Source organism: Lactuca saligna, chromosome 3 (assembly GCF_052625555.1).
Source record: "Lactuca saligna cultivar CGN05327 chromosome 3, ASM5262555v1, whole genome shotgun sequence".
NCBI classification, from domain to species: Eukaryota; Viridiplantae; Streptophyta; class Magnoliopsida; order Asterales; family Asteraceae; genus Lactuca; species Lactuca saligna.
Genome location: NC_136419.1, coordinates 124,381,779 through 124,405,303, shown reverse-complemented (window position 1 = coordinate 124,405,303; position 23,525 = coordinate 124,381,779). Strand labels below are relative to the sequence as shown.

Below are 23,525 nucleotides of genomic sequence, written 5' to 3'. Positions count from 1 at the left end.
TATTTATAAGTAAAGTTACTATCATATGTTGATTGTTTAACTATTGTTTCACTTTGCATGTTTTGACTTCCAGAATAGTTAAGGTTATTAAGAATAATAGAAATTGTTCAAATGGTCCACAATCGTTCATATGTTGGGAGTAGATATGAATGAAGATTGTCATGAATTGGTGTGTAGAATGTCTAAATGGTGTTAGACATAGCAAAGGGTTGCTGCAACGTTCATGAGTGCTTATGAACTGGTTTTGAGCATTGGAATAAACCCGCGCTTGCTGGAATCACTTTATGGAATACGATATAAAAGGTGATCGCAAGACGATAATATCATATAGTCTTAAAACCTAGATATATGGTTTATTATTTGTTAATTGATTGTACATTGATAATGTGAAAACGCATCAGTAACTTGGTGTTATAAAACACATTGTTGTGTATAGTTGGTTAATGAATAAGTAAATGCATATAAGTCGAAGTTTATCTGTAAATTTTATCCTAAGAGGGTAGAAGAGATATCTTGGCCACTTGATGATTTGATTTGACTTATGTGCCGGGCCCGGTCAGAACTGAATTGATGTGTTCGATTAAGTTCTATGTCAAATAAATCGGAGATCGAGAAATCAAATGCTAGACTAACCATTCCATAGGATTGTCAGCATGATATCTAACAGAGGGCTGTATGATCCCTTATCTAAAGGACAAGATTGATTAGATCAGAGTTGCAGCGTCTTTGAGAGCTACAATTGCAAACCGAATTGTACTTGTATAGTTACTAGACTTATCCAAGTGGGAGACTGTTGGAATAGTGTCTAAGGCTGTAACTATATCCGGTTGTGCATGGTCCTTTTGGGTTGCCTTCACCATAGCAACTTGATAGATGATTTGTTAAAAGAGAGTAAATATTATAAGGAATAATATTTAGTTATTTGATTAATATAAGTCATGAATTAATTGGAATTAATTTGGTTACTTAAAGAGATTAATTAAATAAGAGGGTATAAACTGTCAATTGTTTGATAGTTACACTTTAGACTATAAATCCTTATCCTAGATGGGATGGACGATTTCTAGGGCTTGGATAAGCCAAAATCGTCCATAGGGTTATCTATGGAATGGATTTGGATAGCCTTAAGAGAAGATTATCCAATTAGGGTTTAGGTTGTAATCCTTAAGGAGTGTATAAGTATAAATAGACCCTAGGGGTGAGGGAATTCGACACACCATCTAAAGTAAGAGAACTCTTGCCGAATTCCTCCCCTCTCCTCTCTCCTAAATCATCTTGCTTGCTATTGGTGTTTGTAAGCCATTAGAGGAGTGACATTTGTGACTCTAGAAGCTCCAATACCTCAAGATCTACAAGGAATCCAAAGGTATGATTCTAGATCTGTTTCAATGTTGTCATTTAACCTAATTAGTTATTAGAAGACTTGGATTCAAAGCATGTTTATTAGAAAGCCTAGATCCGAGCATTAGGGTTTTGCATGCGCACATAGGAAAGTTCTTATGGCTAAAACCCATCAATTATTGCCCGGTGGTAGGACATCACACTCTCGATCTATACTTCCATTTGAACTTACAGAGGATTCTTTTTGTAAAATAAATCCAGATGGTGAGTTGGCTAACTTATTAAGAAAAACCTCTTTGATAATTTGGGACGAAGCACCTATGATCCATAAGCATGCATTTGAAGCTTTAGATCGAACTTTGAAAGGTATATTAAGGTGTGGAAATTCTAGCGTCTAAAATATTCCTTTTGGAGGGAAAGTTATTGTCTTTGGAGGAGATTTCAAATAGATTATACTTGTTGTTCCGGGTGGCAGCAGCCAGAACATTGTTAATGCTTCTTTGAGTTCTTCATATTTATGACAACATTGTAAAGTGTATAGATTAACAAAAAACATGAGGCTAACTGTTGGAAGGGATCAACCTGACATAGAAAAAATAAGAGATTTCGCAAATTGATTATTGGATATAGGAGAAGGCAAACCCGGTGGTCCGAACGACGGAAAAACGATTATCGATATTCCGAATGATATTCTCATTAATGATCCAGATGATCCTATAGGTTCATTAATTGTGTTTGTATATTCTTCAATTTTGGAGAAGTAGAGCAGTACAAATTTTTTCCAAGAAAGAGTTATACTTGCTCCAAAGAATGAAGTTGTTCAGGAAATAAACGAGCGTTTGCTTAACAAGTTTCCAGGAGATGAGGTTGAATATTTAAGTTCAGATAGCCTATGTCAGTCCGAATTTGTCCATGATCACTTTGATGCAAATTTATACTCACCTGTTGTATTAAATGGTTTTAAAGTATCTGGTCTACCAAATCATAAGTTAGTTTTAAAAATTGGTGTTCCAGTAATGTTACTGCTAAATATTGATCAGAAAAACGGCTTATGTAATGACATAAGACTACAGATGATATCATTGGGCAAACGTGTTATCGTGACACGTATAACGTCTGGAACTAATATTGGAAATCGGACTTTTATTCCAAGAATGTCTTTAACTCCATCAGAAAAAAAATTCCTTTCAAATTCACAAGAAGAAAGTTTTCTTTGGCGGTATGTTTTGCAATGACTTTTAATAAGTGTCAATGACAATCGTTATCGAAGGTTGGTTTGTTTCTAAAAGATCTGGTTTTTTCACAAGGGCAATTGTATGTTGCATTATCTAGAGTTCAAAGCAGAGAGGGATTGAAATTATTAATTTCAGATAAAGATGGTAGACTCACAAATAAAACTTCAAATATTGTTTATAAGGAAGTTTTTCGCAATTTATAACCAACTTCTTTGTAGCATCTTTTACTCATTTTTGTCAAAGCACATTTAGTCCATCATAATAATTTATTTATTTGTAATTACGTATTGTATTTTTTTTTTATGTTAATTTCAGTACATACATATTTTGTTTGTTTTGTATCAAATCAATTCCGATGTTGTTTTGGGTTTTTTGATCGTTATTTAAACGTATGTTGCATTATATAAAATAATTACTTTTATAAAATATGTAGTTATATATTTACCATTTATTGTGTAATTAAATACTTACAATTAAAAAAATTATTTAAAAACACTATATAAGTTTTACAACTTAATGATATATTATTTATTATATAACTAAATTTTAAATTCTATTTAACATCCACAGGTTTTCACTTAGTATATATCGTTAACTTTAAGTAAAAGCCTGTCAAATTTACTAATTTATAATGCGTGTATATATTATCCTATGAATTAAAAAGTTACGGTATATACACGTGTGTGTATAAGAGATTTATATTTGGATCTGACCAAGTATGCAGTAACTAATTTCATGGGGTCCGGGAGTACACATGTATGATTCGATCATGACAATTATTATTGTTGATTGAGATTGTTTCACGGGCATCCACTCACTATTTTCCTAGAATGTCAGTTCTCCATCGTCATCGTTCACAATAAATTTAGAATCTAAGAAGAGCAGCTAGCAACAAGATCGAAATGGAGATCATGAGCAAGTTAATTTTGGTTTCACTTTCATTAATTTGGTGTATAGGGGGGATTGTTGAGGGCTTCACATATGATGAAAAAGAGGTTGAGACAGATGAGGGAAAGTCGGCTATGTTTGAAAGGTGGAGGAGTCACCACAATATGCAGGCTATGCGCGACAAAGACAAAAAAAAGCAGTACGAAGCGTTCAAGGCAAACCTGGACATTGTTCACTCGACAAACAAGGCAAAGAAGCCATATAAGTTACAGATGAACAAATTTGCAGGGATGGGTAAGGCCGAGTTTCAGAGCAAGTATACTGGATTGAAGGCTTCTCCAAAGATCCGGCCAGGAATGAAGTCTATCGTCAGCGAGGCCAAGTGGCCTCACCCTTTCAAGTATCGTAATTTCACTGATGTCCCACCGGCTATTGACTGGAGAGCCCAAGGTGTCGTCACCCCTGTCGTGAATCAAGGAGGATGTGGTAAGTGGCAACACGTACATAACGTTTTTTCTTTCAATAAAGGGGATATATATGTATTTGTAATATACATAATTATATAGTATTACACATGCATGCATGCATGCAGGAAGTTGCTATGCGTTTGCAGCAGCAGATACAATTGCATCGTTACACGCGATCAGAACAAAGCAACTAATAGAATTATCACCTAAAGAAATTCTCGACTGTTGTAATTGTGGCGGATGTAACGGAGGGAAAATGCACGATGCCTTCTTGTACGTTGCAAACAATAAAGGTCTAACAACCGCCAAAAACTATCCTTACAAGCCTATGGCTGAGACTTGCAATGTTAAAAAGGTTAGATTGAGTAATGCATGCATGTCCCAAATCAAAACTTGTTATCATCATCATTATCATCTCATCTCAACTTTTTGAATGAATATATAACAGGAGCATGATGTTGCGGTAGAAATTCATGGATATGAGCGGGTGCCATTTAATTCTGAGCCGGCTCTTATGGCATCAGTTGCGAACCAGCCTGTACAAGCTTCAATTGAATGTGAAGAACCTTTTATGCTGTATAAAGAGGTAACTCAAACCTTATTCAGCTGTTTACCATAATTAAAAGATAGATTATATATAATTAATTAATTAATTAATAATTGATTAACAGGGAGTTATGACTGCACCTACTGGAACCAACACTGGGCATGCAGTAGTAATTGTTGGATACGATACGGATCCTGATGGAACCAAATACTGGATAGCGAAGAACTCTTGGGGAACAGATTGGGGAGAGGAAGGATACGTGAGACTCCTTCGTGGAGTTCCAGAGAAAGAGGGGTACAGTGGGGTAAATACGAAACCTCGCTTTCCTACCAGGGAAGAAGCTGGTCAAGATGATACAGGACGCGGCGACCCTGTGGTTCATATGAGTAGAGACCTCTAGAGGAACCACAACATACTCTACGATACTTATTAATCTCCCTTCTAGCAGGATGCGAGGTATGATACGATTACTGATCATAACGCGGAGATTCATGATAAATTTTCTTTTAATTTTGTAATATGGAATTCAACATATAACACTTCTTTATTATACCCAAAAGTTTGTGGTCAAATCATGTTCCATCATTTGTTTCTTAAGATGAATGGCTACAAAACATCTGATTTTTGGGGTGCCATTATAGTAATTATGATGGAGTTAATTTTTGATGTAAAAAATTATATGGATAAAAATGTAATGTAAGTGAGATGTTATTGATGCCCCCATTCATATATACCATCTTCCACGTTTATGCGCCTGGATTTGTTTCTCAACAACTCGACTCACAATCTGACATGTTTCAGCTGTCTTAACAATTTATTTTTATTTTTCTACGAATTCGTTTTTTGTCGTAGTTTTTTTTCTTTGTAATGAAAACTAAAAAATCATTGCTCTTAAATATTTGTTTCATACAAAATGAATATAATACTGAAAACTAATAAAAAAACTTAATGCTTATATTATTTTTTTCTAAAACCAAAAGAAGCAATTGGGTCCGCATTTCATTGAAATTTAAGAGAATATTCTTGAGTTAGGTAAATAAAACCGGAAACTAATTAAAAAAACATCAAAAACTGATGGGATCCAAAATTATTTATTTTATGCAACTAAACAATAATTAATAATACAAGATACATAGATAAGTTAGCTACAATTGAAGTCTAAAAAGAATACTAAAAACTCAAACTGAAGTTTCTCTATCAAAATTGAAAACATTGGCTTCAAACATACAAGATTTTCAAGCTCTCTTCTTTCGCAACAAGCAAATGCACCTTCAAGGACGACAACATGCATCGCAAATAGTCAAGATTGTCGCCCCTAAAGGTAATAGGGACGACATGTTGTCTCAATTGGGTCGCTGCAAATACCTCGTAGCTAATAGTCAAAAGTCGTCCCTAAAGGTGTCGTCCATAATACATGTCGTCGCTAATAGTTGTCGTCGTCCCTAATAATATTCCGGCTACCGGTCAGTGTTACTCCGGCCAAATATTCCTGCGGGATGTGTCGTCCCTAATGCTTAAGATCGTCCCTAAAGGTGTCGCCACTAATGCTTGTTTTTTTATATATTAAATTTATATTTTATATTAGTTTATATTATAAAAATATCAGATTTATAAAATTAAAAAACTTATAATTTAAAAATCTGATTCAAGCATGGATTTGTGATTATGTGTTCCGGACCTCGGTCTGATGCATTATGCAGTATATTTGTTTATGCCAGTAGTTGTGATTATGTTATGCTATGTTAAGTCAGTTCCGGACTTTGGTCCGATGCAAAGGGCAATGCTCTGGTTAGTTCCGGACTCCGGTCCGATGCAGTTTCCGGACTTCGGTTCGATGCAGAGGCCAAGACCCTGGTTAGTTCCAGACTTCAACCCGATGCAGTTTCCGGACTTCATTCCGATGCAGTTTCTAGACTTCGGTGAGATGCAGTTTCCGGGCTTCGGTCCGATGTAGTGGGCAAGGCTCAGTAGTTGCTTATATGCTATTCTATGATATGTGGTAGTTTGGGGGAGCCCACTCAGCTTCGTGCTTACAGTTTTAGTTTTGGTTTCAGGTACTTCCGCAAAGTAAAGGGAAGAGCTCGGGATGATGGCATCGCACACACCATAGCTTCAGTCTTTATCCTGGGAGTTTGTTTTGTTTCATAGTTTGATTTGACACAATTGTTTCACGACATTTTATTATGAGTAGAGATATTTGACGTATGGTTTCATGATATGATGATCAGTATATGATTTTTATTATTATTAAAACAAAAAATTTTGGGTCGTATTTTTGGATGTTACAAAACGGGTGGGCTTTACCAATCTCTTATCGTTCACTAATGCTATTGAATACCTAACAAAAGAAAAAGCTTATAAACACACTAACACACTCTACCCACCACTATGGGAACTTTCCTTGTTGTTAATATGATTATTAGGTGTGAGATTAGAAGAAAAAAAAAAAAAGAAAACAATGCTTTTAGGATGTTGTGGTGATAACACAATGCAACGATCATAATGCGCAAAAACGTCCCGATGGAAATTGTCCATACCTAACAGTCTAACCTATTAAATATCACGCATATAGAAGTTGAAGGACCATAAATGCAACTTTTCGGGGTTGAAATTTAAAATTTTATATCAAACACCATACTTTTGACAAAAATTAAACGACGTTATTTCTAAAAAAATATATGTCCCCTAAACTAATAAATAAGTAGAATTTGTACACGTGGCAGTCTCAGAGCACCCCAATCGAATTTTCCCACTCTTTTTGATAATGTTAATTTTTGATATTGCCCTTCAAATAACACATCGATTGCTTAATTTTTGGACGTCATTTTGACTATTTCATGCAACATTCAAACAAATGGAAAGTAAATAATCATTATTTAATTTAAAACGATAAACGTATCTTTCAAATATATCATGCTTATCAATTCCTATAAAGCGTAATTAACCTAATCAAGATATGTTTAATACATTGTCACGCTTATTTTCATTCACAATGAATCCAAAGTTCAGAGAAAAAGAGAATGTGTTATCAAATCTTCAAGTCGCCTTCTGTTATTGCTTTAAGGTATGCTATTAAAATTTTTTGTTATGATTATTCAATGTGTTCATCTTGAAGTCGCCTTCTATCTGTTTTTATCTAAATCTATTTGTCACTGTTATCAAATCTTCAAGTGGCCTTCTGTCATTCTTTTACGTAGGCTATTAAATTTTTTTGTTATAATTATTGAATGTGTTCATCTTGAAGTCGCCTTCTATCTGTTTCTATCTGAATGTATTAGTCACTGTTAGTGTATGTATATATTTGCAGTAGCAATCTAATAAATTGTTTATAGTCACTCTTTATGTCACTGGTTTAAACATTGTATATGTATCTGTTACCTTGTGTGTATATGTATATCTATCTGTTTGTGTGTGAATGTATTTGTCCTTGTTTCTTTCTTCCCTGATTTCTAATCAGCCATAGCATGTGATTATTAATGAAATCAAAATTCTAGTATGCTTTGTTAATTTGATATACTGATTTATTCATCAAATTAATATATTTTGTTGTCATTCCTTGGGTTATTAATTTATATCTGGAAATGGATTCAATAACATCCAAACAGTCAAGTTTTCTTATTAAGTCTGGAAATGGTGTACTCATCTTTTACAGTGTGTATATGTACTTTGCATATTTCGATAAACAGAAATTGTATGTGAATATAATTGTATGTGAAACGATAATGTTTTCCATCTATATATGTGATGTAATATGTTTTTAATTTTTTTGCATTTAATACTAACTGTTTAATTATAAAAAACAATTATGACTAATTAATTTTTTAAAGCGTTTAAACAATATCTATATATGTTATGTAGTACAATGGTATTCAATCATATGCTTTTACTTTAAATGAAAAGTGCAAAATTGATATTAATTTCAATATGCTATCAATTGTTTGCAGGAAATGAATATAGACAATAAACTATACCTAAAAGACATTGAACATATTGCAGATGATTCACATCTCAAACTACAGGTGTTAAAGATTTCAAATTTTATAAAAAATAACCAGGTTTTGTCGATTGAAATGATCATCATAGACGAGGAGGTTGGTTAACTTTTTTTAAACCCACTAAATATTACATATGTTTCAATGAATATATATATATATATATATATATATATATATATATATATATATATATATATATATATATTTAACAAGGTACAAAATATCATTTGTAAAACCCCATTTATTTATTAAATAAATAAATGAATTAATGAATGGCTTGTAGCCCTGAATAAATAATTATATATAAAAGGATGGTCTCGAAGAGCTAATTGTCACAATTTTAGAAGTCGGGGGTTAAAAGTGTAAGTTTCGGATGGGTTCCGTAAAGAATTATGACGGCAGGGATTACTTGGTAAATTATTTGGACTTCAACTGAAAAGAACTTGTAGAGGAGGGGCTGTTTTAGTTAAATCCGGACTTCAATTGTAAAGGATTTGCAAGGATGGGTTAAAAGGGAAAATTATAGACTTGATATGAAAAGAATTTTATGCAGAGGGATTGATATTGACATTATGGCAATAATTTGAAGGGCACGGGTATAAAGCGTAGCATGTGACGGTTCCACAAAGAAAAACAAACCTAACCCTAATATGAGAGGCAACCGTCATCCACCCTTATACCTCCTCCCAGCCGCCACCCCTCACCTCTTCCACCTCCGGCGCTGCACCCCACTCCCGTTGAGATCGCTAACCACCGAAGCTGTTGTGGTTTCTCCCATTTCCGATCAGGCAATGACCATAGCAGCCACCGGACCTCTGCTCTCCTCCTTATTCTCCTTCATTCGCTGCCATGAGGGGTCTCACCCACCACCGATAAATGTTGCTGATATTGTTGTAGAAGACAAGGCCGCCGATGAAGACGATTATCGCCGTTAGCCACTTTTGTGACGCCTTCGAGCTCCATCCGCTACTACCATCGATGATTTTATGTGCTACTGTCGTTCACGACCACCACGACTGTTGTAGCTATTTCTAATCGTTGCTACCCTTATTCTTCTATTTATTCTGTCGCCATGTCCACCGCTATGTGTTGGTGCTGTCGGAAAACCCCAAGGATGAACCACCATGGCTGCCGGCCATGGTGGTTGCCAGTTGCCACCTCAAGGAACGCCATAGCAGTTGTGTATGCTGATGTATGGGTTAATTTTGTGTGTGTGTTTATTTCATTAGTGTGTGTTTGGCTGGACTTCTAAGTACAAGGCATCACCACCACCGTGGGATGGTGGCTGCCACAACGACAATACTTAATCCTGTATGGCCCCAAAACTTTTGAGCGTAAATAAAACACTTTTATTTAAACACCATATTGACTACTCATTATTCATTGTTTAATGTTTCAGATAATCAACTTATTACTTGAATTACAACTATAGATGTACCATGCTCCGATCATTCACACTATGTTACCTATGATCCTTACTTTGTGAAATAGATCAATTGAAAACCTTTCCAATGAAACTCATTTCACAATTTCCAATCGTTATCATTAGTGTAAGAACACAACATTCTTGCCACTAATAGAATATGTTAGATTCAAACATTTTATGTAATGATCCTTTCGTAATGTCGTAGCACAAAAGTCACCAAGACTCGGCTAATGAAATTCCAAGGTATTCTATTGGAAATTGGTACAAGACAATTCCGCGAAGTCTCACATTCAAAGTACATTCCTTTGAACATCCTTCTTGCATAGAAGTTTCTAATCTATACATAAACTCTCAATATCCAACTCCTAGTATGGAAAGATTTTCATATTTGCCATATGACAACTCATTCTAAATAGAATCTTATTTATTCAAAATAATGTCAACATGGTCCATCCAATACTACACTTCCAACTACTCACAAGAAACAAATCCTTAGTGAACATTAGATCGTCATTTGACAGTTGTTTAATTATTTTATTTAAACTTGGTTCTAGTCCGTTTGCCTCTTAATGCCCCAGGCACTTGGAAAATTAGAACGGTCGAATATTATGGCATATGCAATCGATCCTATACCCAAAGCGTATAGAACACGATTGATAACGTCTCACATGAAGACGTGATACTTTACTAGTCTTCTGCTATAATATTACTAATTGCCATGTTCTCACAATTTTGATTATGAGAAGGGATGTTGTAATCATAACCAAAATTTGAGAATGCAATTATTCTTTCCATATATAGAATTTCCTCATGTTGAATCATTCCAACACAACATTCATATATATTTGACTAAATTTGATTAAAATTCCACAATCTAAGCCTTTAGATTTGAAATGAAGTATAATATTCTCTCCCTTAATTATTGCAAAACAACTATTTAACACCTACGACTCTGCCAAGTGAATCGTTGTTTTCTATAATTAATATTGCTAACTTGAAATACTTGAAATAACAATAATCATGCTCTCAATAACACAATGATTATTTCCGTAAAACATAACACTTATGCTCCCACTAGCTTTGACATATATTTAGAAAATTTCTGAACTTTCAGAAAACAATGCTTATTGAATTCCTTATGTTCATATTTCTAAATACCTGATGCTTTGATGAACCTTTATCTAAGCTTCTTAAACTCGTACACCTCTGCCTTAGAAAGCTCACATGTGTGTCTAAAGATATTCAGAGCTTATGTTACTAAGTCCCAAATGTTCAGACTAGTTGCCAAATCCTACAATTCGAACTATGAAGAGGGATGTCGTAATCAAAATCAAATTTGAGAATACAATTTTCACAATTGCAATCTTCTTAAAATCTCTCTTAGTAAAAGCATTTCCTTACAGTCATTTTCATGAAGGAGGGAAACCTTATGACACTTAGATTTTAAAGTGTATGTGTTCCTATGGACCGAACGTGCTCAATCTCAATTTCTTGCCTCATGGTAACATGAATGCCCACCATGTCTTCCAAGTAACTCACCCTTTCATATCAGTTTACTTTCCATTGATCTAGGTGCTTTGTCTTTATGCATTCAAATGAGAACTTATATAACTCACATGCATAATTAACTCAATTGGAATGGCACAGAAAAAGAGTATATCATCCACGATAGGCTTTAAACCTCAAGTCGTGTGCTAGTGATGATCAACTAGGTTTAAACCTTGACTTGTTCTTGAAACCTTTCAAGACCATTAAGACTCCCACTAACTCCTTGACATATAAGATTCTCTTGTCAAGAAACATTCCTTGACAAAACAAATATTCAAGAGTTAGTGTAGTTTTTATCAAGACTATTATTTCACATAATTGGTTTTAGTTGGTCATTGTCTTATCCAAGACATCACAAATTACCAATCTCAAATGTGCAGGAATAAGAATACTTTTTCCAATTCCATATTTGTTGAGTGTTATAAACCTACTAAAAATGTGTCACTCAATTCACAATCTTGGAGTATAACTCTAAGAGTTGATATTGGAATGAAGTATGATTGACTTCTTGAATTAACCATTTCCACAATTGTCGATTCCTCTTCTTAGACATACAAATGCACTAAGATTCACTTAGAAGATCAATTGAGATATGGTTCTTAATCATTATGACTTATCATAAAACACAATAAAGGTACTCTCCCTTTTCTTAGAACAGAGAAACTTTTATCTTTCTGCCTTCTTGATTCTTCTTATTCGTTATGCCATTTATTGAAACCATTTTGAATCAACTCAGAATTACACTTAATCTTATAACTATAATCATATTTACTAAACTTTAGTAAATCATGACGAATATCTTTATCACTCTTGTGGTGGACTTGATCAGCGCACAGCCAAGTGTACCTGATCCCTAGCCCTTCACTTGACTCTTTGTCAAGGAATTAGTCTAATTTCCAAATATGAAAGTTTTTCATTCATCACACAATGCAAGTTGCATGGTTCCAAGTTTCTGTCCAATTGAAACTTCGGCGATGAGAAACTCTCCCTATTTGGTAAATTCTTGACATTTCCACAAACAGAAAAACAAGAATCATATCCAATTTAACATTGCTAACTTTAGAAATACATAAACATCCATTTTCACATATGCCATATCAAGGATAAATAAATAAGAAGAAATCAAAATTCATTTAGTTGCGGAAAAACTTGTCCTTACAATGCAATTCAAATGAAAACAATGCTATTTCAATTTCAAAGCAATCTATTCTAACTCTAAAGTAGTATCTCAAAAATCCGATCTTCAAGCAATGCGATTCAAATCCATTTCTTCATGATCAAATTCAGCTTACTTCTTCCCTTAAGCTTCCTCTCTTTTCTTCAATCCTACAAAACATCATAATGCAATCTTATTACATCATGTATTGAAAACTAAAGAATAGGAACTTATTGTCGGATTAATATCTAAGTCCATAACTATAATTGGTAAGACTTGACCCGACCCGGCATGGTCCATTTGGGTTGCATGGCATCATGCATTTGGATAGACTATAATGAGAGAAATAACACTTAAGGTTGAGTAATATATTATAAGTTCTAATATATTAATAGGATATTTAACTACTATTGATCAAGAATTAATCTAGAATTAATTAAGTGATCAAAAGAAGACTAATTAAATATATGGATTGATTGTGTAAATCATCCATACTTGTATAGTGGGCTAATGCTCCATGGATAATCAAGTTGGGCTAAAACCCATAGGATGGTCCATGGATACTCCATGGTGTATTTGAAATCCATGGATCCAAGGAAATGGAAGGCCATGACAATTAGGGTTTACCTTAATTGTAACAACTATATAAGATCATATTCTTTGGGAAAAATCAGCCACTATGAATAATAAGAAAGGGCTAGCCGATTTTAGGAGTGTTCAAGTTTCTCTCAAGTTATTCCAAGTGTATTTGGTGTTGTGTGAACCATTTGAAGTGTTACACTCGAGGCACTAGGCACTCAAGCTTCATGAAGACATTCTCCATCAAAGATGTATGTATTCTATCTTGTTATATTCATTATTTTGTATGCTAGATTAGGATAATACCTTGGATGTTCATATTTGTATGTATAATAGAGAAAACATAGATCCAAGGTATTTAGTGTTGCATGTACACTTAGGAATGTTAGAATGCTAAAAACCCAACAATGGTATCAGAGTCTAGGGTTGTTTTCTTGTTATACTTGCAAAAGTAGCTGAAAAATCGAGTTTTGATGTTGTCTGCCCAGCAGACTTGCCGAGTCCAAGGCAAAATGCATCCAACTCGTCGAGTTAGTTCGTGCACTCGATGAGTTGGACCCCCTGACAACATATATTCGATTGTTTTGGGTGGAATTGGACTAGGAACATTACCCTAAGATGTTTTTGGACTTATAAACTTATTTTTGATGTGGTAATGTTCATGCTAATCCAATTTCTAAGATAATTGTCATGATTTAAAGATTTGTATTAGTTTGTATGTTCATGCTAATTTCTTGAAGATTGATGATTTGAATTATCTTGTTCTTAGATTAATAGAAAGTTGTGTGAAATAGTTGATTTCAATCCATTTTAATCTAAGAGTTGATTCCAAATTGTGTTTTTGTAACTTGTCCTCAAGTTATAAGATTCACATTTAAGAATCATAAAACTCATAAAAGTTGGCAAAGGTTACAAAATGAAGAGTATAGTTCTAATTAAATGGTTTTATGACCCCATAACTTGTCCTCAACTTATGGAGGTTCAAGAGTCTCTTCATTAAATAAAAAATAAATAAAAAGTGTAATTGTAATTAGTTCCATAAGTTACAATATATAAAAAAGTTATTTTTTTAATTAGTTTAAAGTCTTCCATAACTTGTCCTCAAGTTATGGAACTTGAAGAGTTTTAATTAAAACTACTTTAAACTCATAAGTTATAGAATTAATTAGTTTTGAATTGTTTCAAAACTTGCCCTCAAGTTTTGGAATTTGAAAAAGTTTTCTCTTATGAATACTTTAATTCCAAGTTAAGCCCTTAGAATTTTAAAGAGTTAAAATTCAACCCTTATACTTTATAATATTATAAGTTAATAATATTTATATATGTATAAGAGCAAGTCAGTCTTACCGTTAGTAGGTCTCATTCACGAAGCCGATCTATAAGGGGGGTATAAGGTTACTACCTATAAAATGGCAGTTTAATGGGTGTCCACTCTCACCCACCGCTTCCTTGACCGGTGGAGGGTCGTTAGCCGAATGGGTAGGACAAGGACTAGAATTCTCCCTTCATTAAAAGTATTAATGATAAATACTAAGTAACTAAACCATTTATAAATAGCCAATCTTAGCTACTTAGGAAAATGTAAATAAGGTGCTAATCCATGAAATTACACTTTCCACTTTGTTTAAGTCGGTTAGTGGAGCGTGTGTGGTTAACCGACACACTAACTCGTATTTAACAAGGTAGGCAAAGGGTAACTTAATGTTTATCATAGTATTGATGGAGCGTGTGTGGTTAACCGGTACATCGTTTGAGGGGTAAACACTTAAGGGTACCAAGTATATTTGCATGATTATTCACACCTTTTTTGTGATCCTCAGCATCCCAGTCACAAAACCTGAAGGGCACACTCGAGATTAAAAAGTTCAATGCATCTCAAAAGATCTAGGAGTTTCAAATCCAATTAAAACCTAATAATACATTTCATTTATCTTAGTGGAAATTGGTGAATCGTCATTCACCTACCTTCAAATATTTTATAGCTTGGATTACGGCATCCCTCTTCTAAGTAATAAAATAGTTTGTTGTGTCCTAGCCTTAATATTTCATATTGGGTGTCTTATTAAGGACTTTAGATCAACTATCTTGAATATCTCCCAAAAGATGTCTGGTTTAGACATGTATGATCTTCCCAAATCTCTTGAAACAAGATTTCCTAAATGAAGATGACGTCCCATGTAAATCATACTTCTTTCACCTCCTCTAATTATTCTCCCTAACCCACAAGTTCTTGAAAAGTTTAAGATCACTCAAGCCCTATTGCCAAGTAAAGGTCTATGTGTGGTCACATCTTGGAGATGTAGTCACATATTGACAAGTCGGGAGAGTTGGGTGTCAAAGTCTTGAGAAAGTTGTTGGCTCAATCACTTTCTAAGTCACATAGTGAGTTCCTTTGGGATACATATGAAATAGACTATGACAAGACCCTTAATGATCTTATCTATTTGCTATGATCAACTTCCTAAAACTTTATGGACATTGACAATGATGACGTTGGATATCCAGTAAAGCTCTCTCTTCCCAATGGAAAGGGATCGGCCATAGTCAACTCGGTTGACCAAATGTAAAGAGAGAGGCTAAGTCTGAGATAGTCCCATTATCAAGGGTCCATTGTCAAAGGAAGGGGCATTAGTTGCGAAGCTGCCAAATTTACCTAAGGGTGTTAAAGTCAATAAGTTTGACTCTACTTCAGGTAAAGTCCACTATCTAACTCTGCTAAATTTCTATTCTGAGATTGTTGATACATGATGTGACTAGGCCACATGTTGATGTTTTAAGAATCAAAGAAAAGTGAAGAAACGTAAAGAAAGAATATGCTGAATCTGATCATGTAGATGGATTTCTATCACATAGTTTGAAGATTGGATTCTTGAGCTACTTCTTAGCAGTTATGATATATTGCTTAGGAATAGATAACAACAATGTTTTCATGCTCTTTTGCATTATAAGGATAGTTTTTCCGCAAAGTTTTAAAACAAAAGGAAAAAATGATGATTTTATTTATTTTAAAATATCCTTACAATGACATTTGAGGGAAAAAAATTGTTGGTTATATGATTCCATTAATAGCAAGAGTGGAAATATGAATTTGATTCTTTCATTTGTGGTAGTGTCTAAATTTACCAAATAAAGAAATATCGTCATCACCCAAGTTTCAGATGGATAGAAACTTGGAACCATGCAAGTTGTATAGCATGATGAATGAGAACTTTCAAGCATTTGAAAATTAAGACTAACTACTTGCTCACATGGATGTGTGAGTCAAGTGAAGGACTAAGGGATCAAGTGCACTTTCTTGTGCACTTATCAAAGTCCATCACAAAAGATGGAGAAGACTATTCGTCATAATTTACTAAGGTTTAGTAAATATGGTTATACTTACAAGCTTAAGTATAATTCTGAAACATTGGAAAGTTTTCAATGTATGATAGAGCGAATAAGAAGAATCAAATTAGGCAGAAAGATAAAAGTTTCTCAAATCTGAAAAGATGGGAGAGTACTTTAGTATCAGTTTTGTGATCATATTAATGATTAAGAAACCATAGCACAATTAGTTCTCTAAGGGAATTTTAGTGCATTCTTATGACTAAGAAGGGGAATCTTGAATTGTTTAAATGGTTAAAACCAAGAAGATGAGTCATACTTCGTTCCAATATAAGTCTTAGAGTCATACTCCAAGATTGTAACTTGAGTGACATGTCTTAAAGAAGGTTTAACACACTTGTCAAATGTAAGAGTAAAACTTTTCTACTTTTGTACATTTGAAATTGGTAAGTTGTGATGTTTTGGATAAAAAAATGACCAACTAAGGCCAATTGTGTGAAGTGTTTGTCTTGATCAGAATCCACTCTATCTCTTGAATATCTGACAAGAAAGTCTTATATGTTAAGAGGACAGTGGGAGTCTTAAAGGTCTTGAAAGTCTCAAGAACTAATCAAGAATAAAACTTGAAGTTCTTCACTAGCACCCGACTTGAGGTTTATAACACATTGTGTTGACATATTCTGTGCCCATTCCAGTTAAAGTTGGCTTTGCATATGAGTTCTTAGAGTTCTCAATTGTTTGCATAACTACTTGGAAGCAATGGCAGGCCTTTGAGCTACCAGGTGGCAAGAAGTAAAGATTGCACAAGTTCAATCCATATGAATTTGGATTTGTCACTAACCTAGTCTTGTGATTATGGTTTTGACAAATTCACATGGATAGCAACACTTACACCATAAAATCTAAGTGTCATATGGTTTATCTTCGATTCATGAAAATGATGGTAAGGAAACTCTTTCACTATGTAGATTTTGAGTAGATAGCAATTGTGGGAATGACAAAAGGTCTAAACATTATGATTATGACATCCCTTTTCATAATTGTTTAGACACACCTGTGAGCTATCTAAGGCAAGGTGTATGATTTTGATAAAGATTTATCAAAGCAATCTAGTATCAGAAATCTAAACTTTGGTAAGAAAGTCAATAAAGTATTGATTTCTAGAAGTCCAGCTTATTTCTGACTACATGTCAAAGCTAGTGGGAGTATAAGTGTTATGCTAATAATCATCATGTTAGTGGGAGCATGATAATTATGATAAGTATTGCAAGTTAGAAATGTTAATTATAGAAAACAAAAGTTTCAATATGTGACGCTGCAGGGTTGAAAAAGTTGTTTTGCTATAATTAAGGGAGAGGAAATTATACTTCATTTCAATTCAAAAGCTTAGATTGAGATTTTAATCAAATTTAGTCAAGAATATATATGAATTTCATGTTGGAATGGCTCAACATGTGGAAATTCTATATATGGGTTCATTATTTGCGTTCTAAAATTCGATTATGATTATGGCATCCCTTTTCATAATCTGAATTATGAGAGCTTGGCAAATAGAAATGAAAATATTATAGAAAAAGACTGGTTTAGTCTTTATGTGAGACATCATGAATCGTGTCCCATATGCTTTGGATATAGGATCGATTACATGTGCTATATTCATCATGTCTAAGATTTTCCAGATGCCTGGGGTATTAAGAAGGGAAAAGGTCTAGAACTGGATATGACTAAAACAGGTAAGCAATTGTTAAGGACTATCTATGGTTTACCAAATATTGGTTGCTCAGGGATAGTTGGACGTATAGTGTTAATTGTTGGAAGGACCGTATTGACATATTCTGAAAAAGGCAACTCTTGTTCATAAGTGATAGTCAAAAAGGGAATGTGGAAATGATCCCATTGGTAGAAGTTGTTCAATAAGTCTGTATAAGATTTGGAAACTTAATGCAAGAAGGATGTTTCCAAGGAGTTGATCTCCTTTGGAATGCTCTGTAATGTTTGTTGTCAAATCTCTGTGACTTTGTGCATAATCATTACAAGAGAATCATTGCATATAAGTTGAGAATCTAATAGATTTAGGTAAAATAGCATGAAATTGGAATTCCTGCATTTGCCATAAGAATTTAGGAGTGTGAAATTAGAATCATTGAAAGTTTGGTCAATTGGTTTATTTCACAAAGTAAGGGTCATAGACAAACATAGTATGAATACTTGGTGTATGGCATGACTAGTGTTTAGAAAACATAGTGTACATGCTTGGAGCATGTGACAACTATTGTTTTAAATTCAAGAATAAAGTTGACAGCTGAAACAGTATACAATGAATAATGTGCAATCATATGGTGATAAATAAAAGGTGTTTTATTTATATTCATAAGTTCTGAGACCATATTAGATTCATTTATTCTTATGTTTCACTTTGCATATTTTGACTTCCATAATAACTAGGTTATTCTTCCGGAATGACTAAGTTATTCAAACCATCCACAATCGGTTATATGTTGGAAGTAGATATGAATCAAGACTGTCATGGGTTGGCTTGTAGAAATCCAAGTTGGTGGAGAAAGTTGTGCTACAACACTCATGAGTGCTCATAAGTTCTGAGTATTGGATTCAACCCACGCTCATTGGAATCACTTCATGGATTTTATTACGAGTGATCATGAGACGATAATATCTTATATTCTTCAAACCTAGAGATGTGAGTTGTTACTATGAGTTGATAGTACATTGATTGCACGAAAACTTATTGGTAACTCGATGTTATAAAACGTTCCTTTGTGTATGATTCAACAAGTAGTAGAACAAGCCATATGAGTCGAAGTTTATCCATTCCTTTTACCTTCGGGATAAAAGTGATATTTGTGGGCCCCTCGATGATTTAATGCTGATACATGTGAGTGCTTGGCCAAGCCAGGACTGATTTGATCTGTTTAATCAGTCAGTCATCATGAATCGGAAATCGGGAAACAACAAATGGACAGGGAGAATGATTGATAATCCATGTCTCAGTGCATACCATATCCATAATGGAGGAATATATGATCACTTATCTAGTGGACAAGTCATTGACAAAGGTCGGAGTTCATCGACAAGGTCAGAGTTTGACGGAAGCTTTTGAGAGCTACGATTGCCAGTCGGTTCTTGAATTCATACTTGCAATAAGAGTTTTAGACTTATCCAAGTGGGAGATTGTTGGATTAATGTCTAAGTCCATAATTATAATTGGTATGACTTGACCCGACCCGGCGTGGTCCATTTGGGTTGCATGACATCATGCACTTGGATAGACTATAATGAGAGAAATAACACTTAAGGTTGATTAATATATTATAAGTTCTAATATATTAATAGGATTATTTATTTAGTATTGATCAAGAATTAATCTAGAATCAATTAAGTGATCAAAAGAAGACTAATTAAATATATGGGTTGATTGTGTAAATCATCCATACTTGTATAGTGGGCTAATGCTCCATGGATAATCAAGTTGGGCTAAAACCCATAGAATGGTCCATGGATGCTCCATGGTGTATTTGAAACCCATGGATCCAAGGAAATGGAAGGCCATGACAATTAGGGTTTACCCTAATTGTAACAACTATATAAGATCATATTCTTTGGGAAAAATCGGCCACTATGAATAATAAGAAAGGGCTAGCCAATTTTAGGAGTGTTCAAGTTTCTCTCAAGTTATTCCAAGTGTATTTGGTGTTGTCTGAACCATTTGAGGTGTCACACTTGAGGTACTAGGCACTCAAGCATCATGAAGAGATTCTACATCAAAGAGGTATGTATTCTATCTTGTTATATTCATTATTTTGTATGCAAGATTAGGATAATACCTTGGATGTTCATATTTGTATGTATAATAGAGAAAACATAGATCCAATGTATTTAGGGTTGCATGTACACTTAGGAGTGTTAGAATGCTCAAAACCTAACACTTATAAAGTTAGTTATTGGGTTTTACCTGAAGTAGAGCCATACGTCTTGACTCTCCTATCTCTTAGATCTCTCAGGTAGTTAGGGCAGCTTTGTCTCCAATGCCCCTTCTTTTGGCAATAAAGAAAATGGACTCCTTTAGCACAACACATCGGACAATCACAGACTTAGTCTTTTCTGTACTTCCAATGTTGTCATTGTCCATTGAAGTTTGGGAGTTTGATTCACCATACAAATTTTCTGGATCAGCACGCCAAATCATTGTTGTTTCAGTAGATAGAAGCAAATAGGTGAGATTAATGAGGGTCATGTCCTGGTCCATCATATAGTACTCTCTAACAAACTCACTATATGATTCAGGAAGCGACTGAAGAACCCAGTCAATAGCCAACATTTCTGAGATATCGACACCCATCATCCTAAACTTATCAATGTGTGACTTCATCTGTAAGATGTGTGCACGCACAGGTTTCCCATCTTCGTGTTTACTTGCCAAAATGGCTTGAGTGAGCTTGAACTTTTCAAGCCTTTTAACTTGTGGGTCAGGGAGAATAATTGGAGGAGGTGGAGGAAGTGAAGCATGATCTCTGGTTCCTCGATCATATCGTGGAATATCATCTTCATTTGGAAAACTTGTTCCATGGGATTTGGGAAGACCATTGTAAGATTCAAACATCTACAAAACGGGAGAAATTCAAGTCAAGTTGATTAGATTCCTTGATGTAACTCCCAAATGAAACATCAAGGCTAGGATCCAACACAATAATCTACAACCTAGAAGAGGGATGCCATAATCTAGTCGCAGAATATTTGAAGGTAGGTAAATGACGATTTACCAATTTCCACCATGAAAACCGAAAAAGAAATTTAAGTTTTAAATGAATTGAAACTCCTAGATCTTTTGAGATTCATTGAACTTTTCAATGGCATGTTTAAGTCTCGATTATGCCCTTCAATTTGTGACTGGTTTGCCGAGGATCACAAATAAGGTGTGAATAACCATACGAATCACGTGGTGCACCCAATGCTACTATTACCTAATCAATGTGCCGGTTAGCCACACACGCTCCATTGATCTATGAGAAACATCGAGCCACCCTTCACTACCAATGTCATCCCCAAATTAGTGTGCCAGTTAACTACACACGCTCCACTAACGTTTGACAAGGGTACGAAGTGTAATTCCATGGATTAGCATACAATTTCACATTTTGCCTAAAGTAACTAGAATTTGGGAATTTGTAAAAGCATGTAGTTACTTTGTACTTCATTATACTTATAATGGAAGGTTTCTGTCCTGTCCTATCCTACCCATTCGGCTAGCGACCCTCCACTGGTCAAGAGTGCGGTGGATAAGAGTGGGTACCCATTCAATTGCCATTTTATAGGCAATTTCCATAAACACACCTTATAGACCAGCTTCATGAATGTAACAACGTAAATTTTCAAAATAATTTTTCACTTTCAAAACATTCATTTACTCACAAAATAACATCAAACATGTTGTATCAAATGTATTTATCACAAAAAAATCTCCCCAAAATCCACAACATTATCTCCCCAAGTGTGTACGAATCATGTCGGCGCCTTCCTGCGCTCATCGCTAGTACCCGAAACACATAACACAACAAATGTAAGCATCATACAATATACAAATATCACATAGCACATAAAATACCACATACAACACATACGCCACTCGAGGCTACAATACGACCCTCCATTTGATGTGTCTCAGCAGGGCCCTCCTGTTCCGTAGCTCGTTGGACCCTCTGGTTTGGTCATAGCTCGTTGGGCCCTCCGGTCCAATATGTATCGTTGGACCCTTCGGTCCGGTGTATAACATCATACAACATACAAATATCACATAGCACATAATCTCATACATAGCACATAAGACCCTCTGGTCAACGCATAGTACAACTCCAGGTAGCATATAGTGAGAAGACTCACCTTGATGTCTCGGTAACTCGCAAATCTCGGAAATCTCGGATTCCGTGGGATAAGACCTAGCCTCCGCCTAATCATATGAAATAAGTACTCGATATCAACACATTTCCCAAGGCTAGACCAACCCTTCTCTTAATACTCTTATGAGGGTAAAAGACCATTTTACCCTTCACATGGCTCAAATACCCTAAAGTTGACCAAACCCTAAAACTCAACAATAGTCAACCTTTCGGGTTACGCTGCACGTACCAAACATGTATGGTGGGTGTAACTGATAACATCAGAGGATTGGGGTGCGCCACCCCCTATGTTGCGCGTACTAGAATTACGCCCGACGTAATACCCACTTTCAGTCCTTCAGCTCTTGGGGTTTTAAACAATTAAGACCCACGTCCAACTTTCAGATCTGACCATTTCTAACCCTCCAAAACCATAAACTTGATGACTTTAAGCCCTTGCATGGCTGAATAAGTCACTAGCACTCAAAACAACTCATTCTCTAACCCTAGAAGGCATAGAACTCAAACTTGACCCCATATCAACGACCAAAATGGGGACTTTATGGATCTAGGACACAAATACTACTGAAAAGGGACAAATCTTGGACCATGGAGCACCTTATACTCATAGAGTCTCCACCTTTGGGGTTTTTAACCCTAGAAATGGCACATACAACCACAACCAAAGAGAAAAGGAAAGTTTTGAACTTTATACCTCTAAATGCAGCTTCTTTCTCTGTAGATCTCAGATCCAAGCTTACACTTCAAGATTTTAGTCTCCACAAGCTCCTTTCTTCTTTCTTCAATAACACACCAAGGCACTATTAGCTCCAAGAACCCACACACTCACTAAGGACGATGGAAAGCTCTCTCTTAGGGTTTACTCACTGATATGGAGGCTGAGAAATGAGCCTTAGTATCCTCTAAATAGTGCACAAGTCTTATTAGGGTTTTGCATCTGGGCAGGGTACGCCCGGTGTAACTATGGGTACGCCCAGCGTACCTAGTGACTCCGCGTCCAAAATAAGTGCATGAGTACGCGCAATGTACCCCTATGGTATGCCCAACGTACTCACTTGCAAGGTTTCCTCCACTCAAGGACCAATCATGACCTATTGAAAAAGAATA

The 23,525-nt window shown here is 35.0% G+C and overlaps 1 protein-coding gene across 1 annotated transcript; it reads left to right on the top strand.

Moving 5' to 3' along the window:
- Positions 1–3,460: 3,460 nt before the first annotated feature.
- On the top strand, positions 3,461–5,205 carry LOC145033928 (vignain-like). Its single transcript, XM_078982407.1, has 4 exons — positions 3,461–3,950; positions 4,057–4,286; positions 4,380–4,517; positions 4,603–5,205. The coding sequence occupies exons 1-4, from the start codon at positions 3,479–3,481 to the stop codon at positions 4,876–4,878; spliced, it is 1,116 nt and encodes a 371-aa protein (XP_078838533.1). The 5' UTR covers positions 3,461–3,478; the 3' UTR covers positions 4,879–5,205.
- The last annotated feature ends 18,320 nt before the right edge of the window (positions 5,206–23,525 follow it).

Coding starts and splice junctions, on each gene's coding strand:
- LOC145033928 (XM_078982407.1), top strand. CDS start 3,479: ATGGAGATCATGAGCAAGTTAATTTTGGTTTCACTTTCATTAATTTGG. Junction 4,287..4,379: donor AGACTTGCAATGTTAAAAAG/GTTAGATTGAGT, acceptor AATATATAACAG/GAGCATGATGTTGCGGTAGA. Junction 4,518..4,602: donor CTTTTATGCTGTATAAAGAG/GTAACTCAAACC, acceptor ATTGATTAACAG/GGAGTTATGACTGCACCTAC.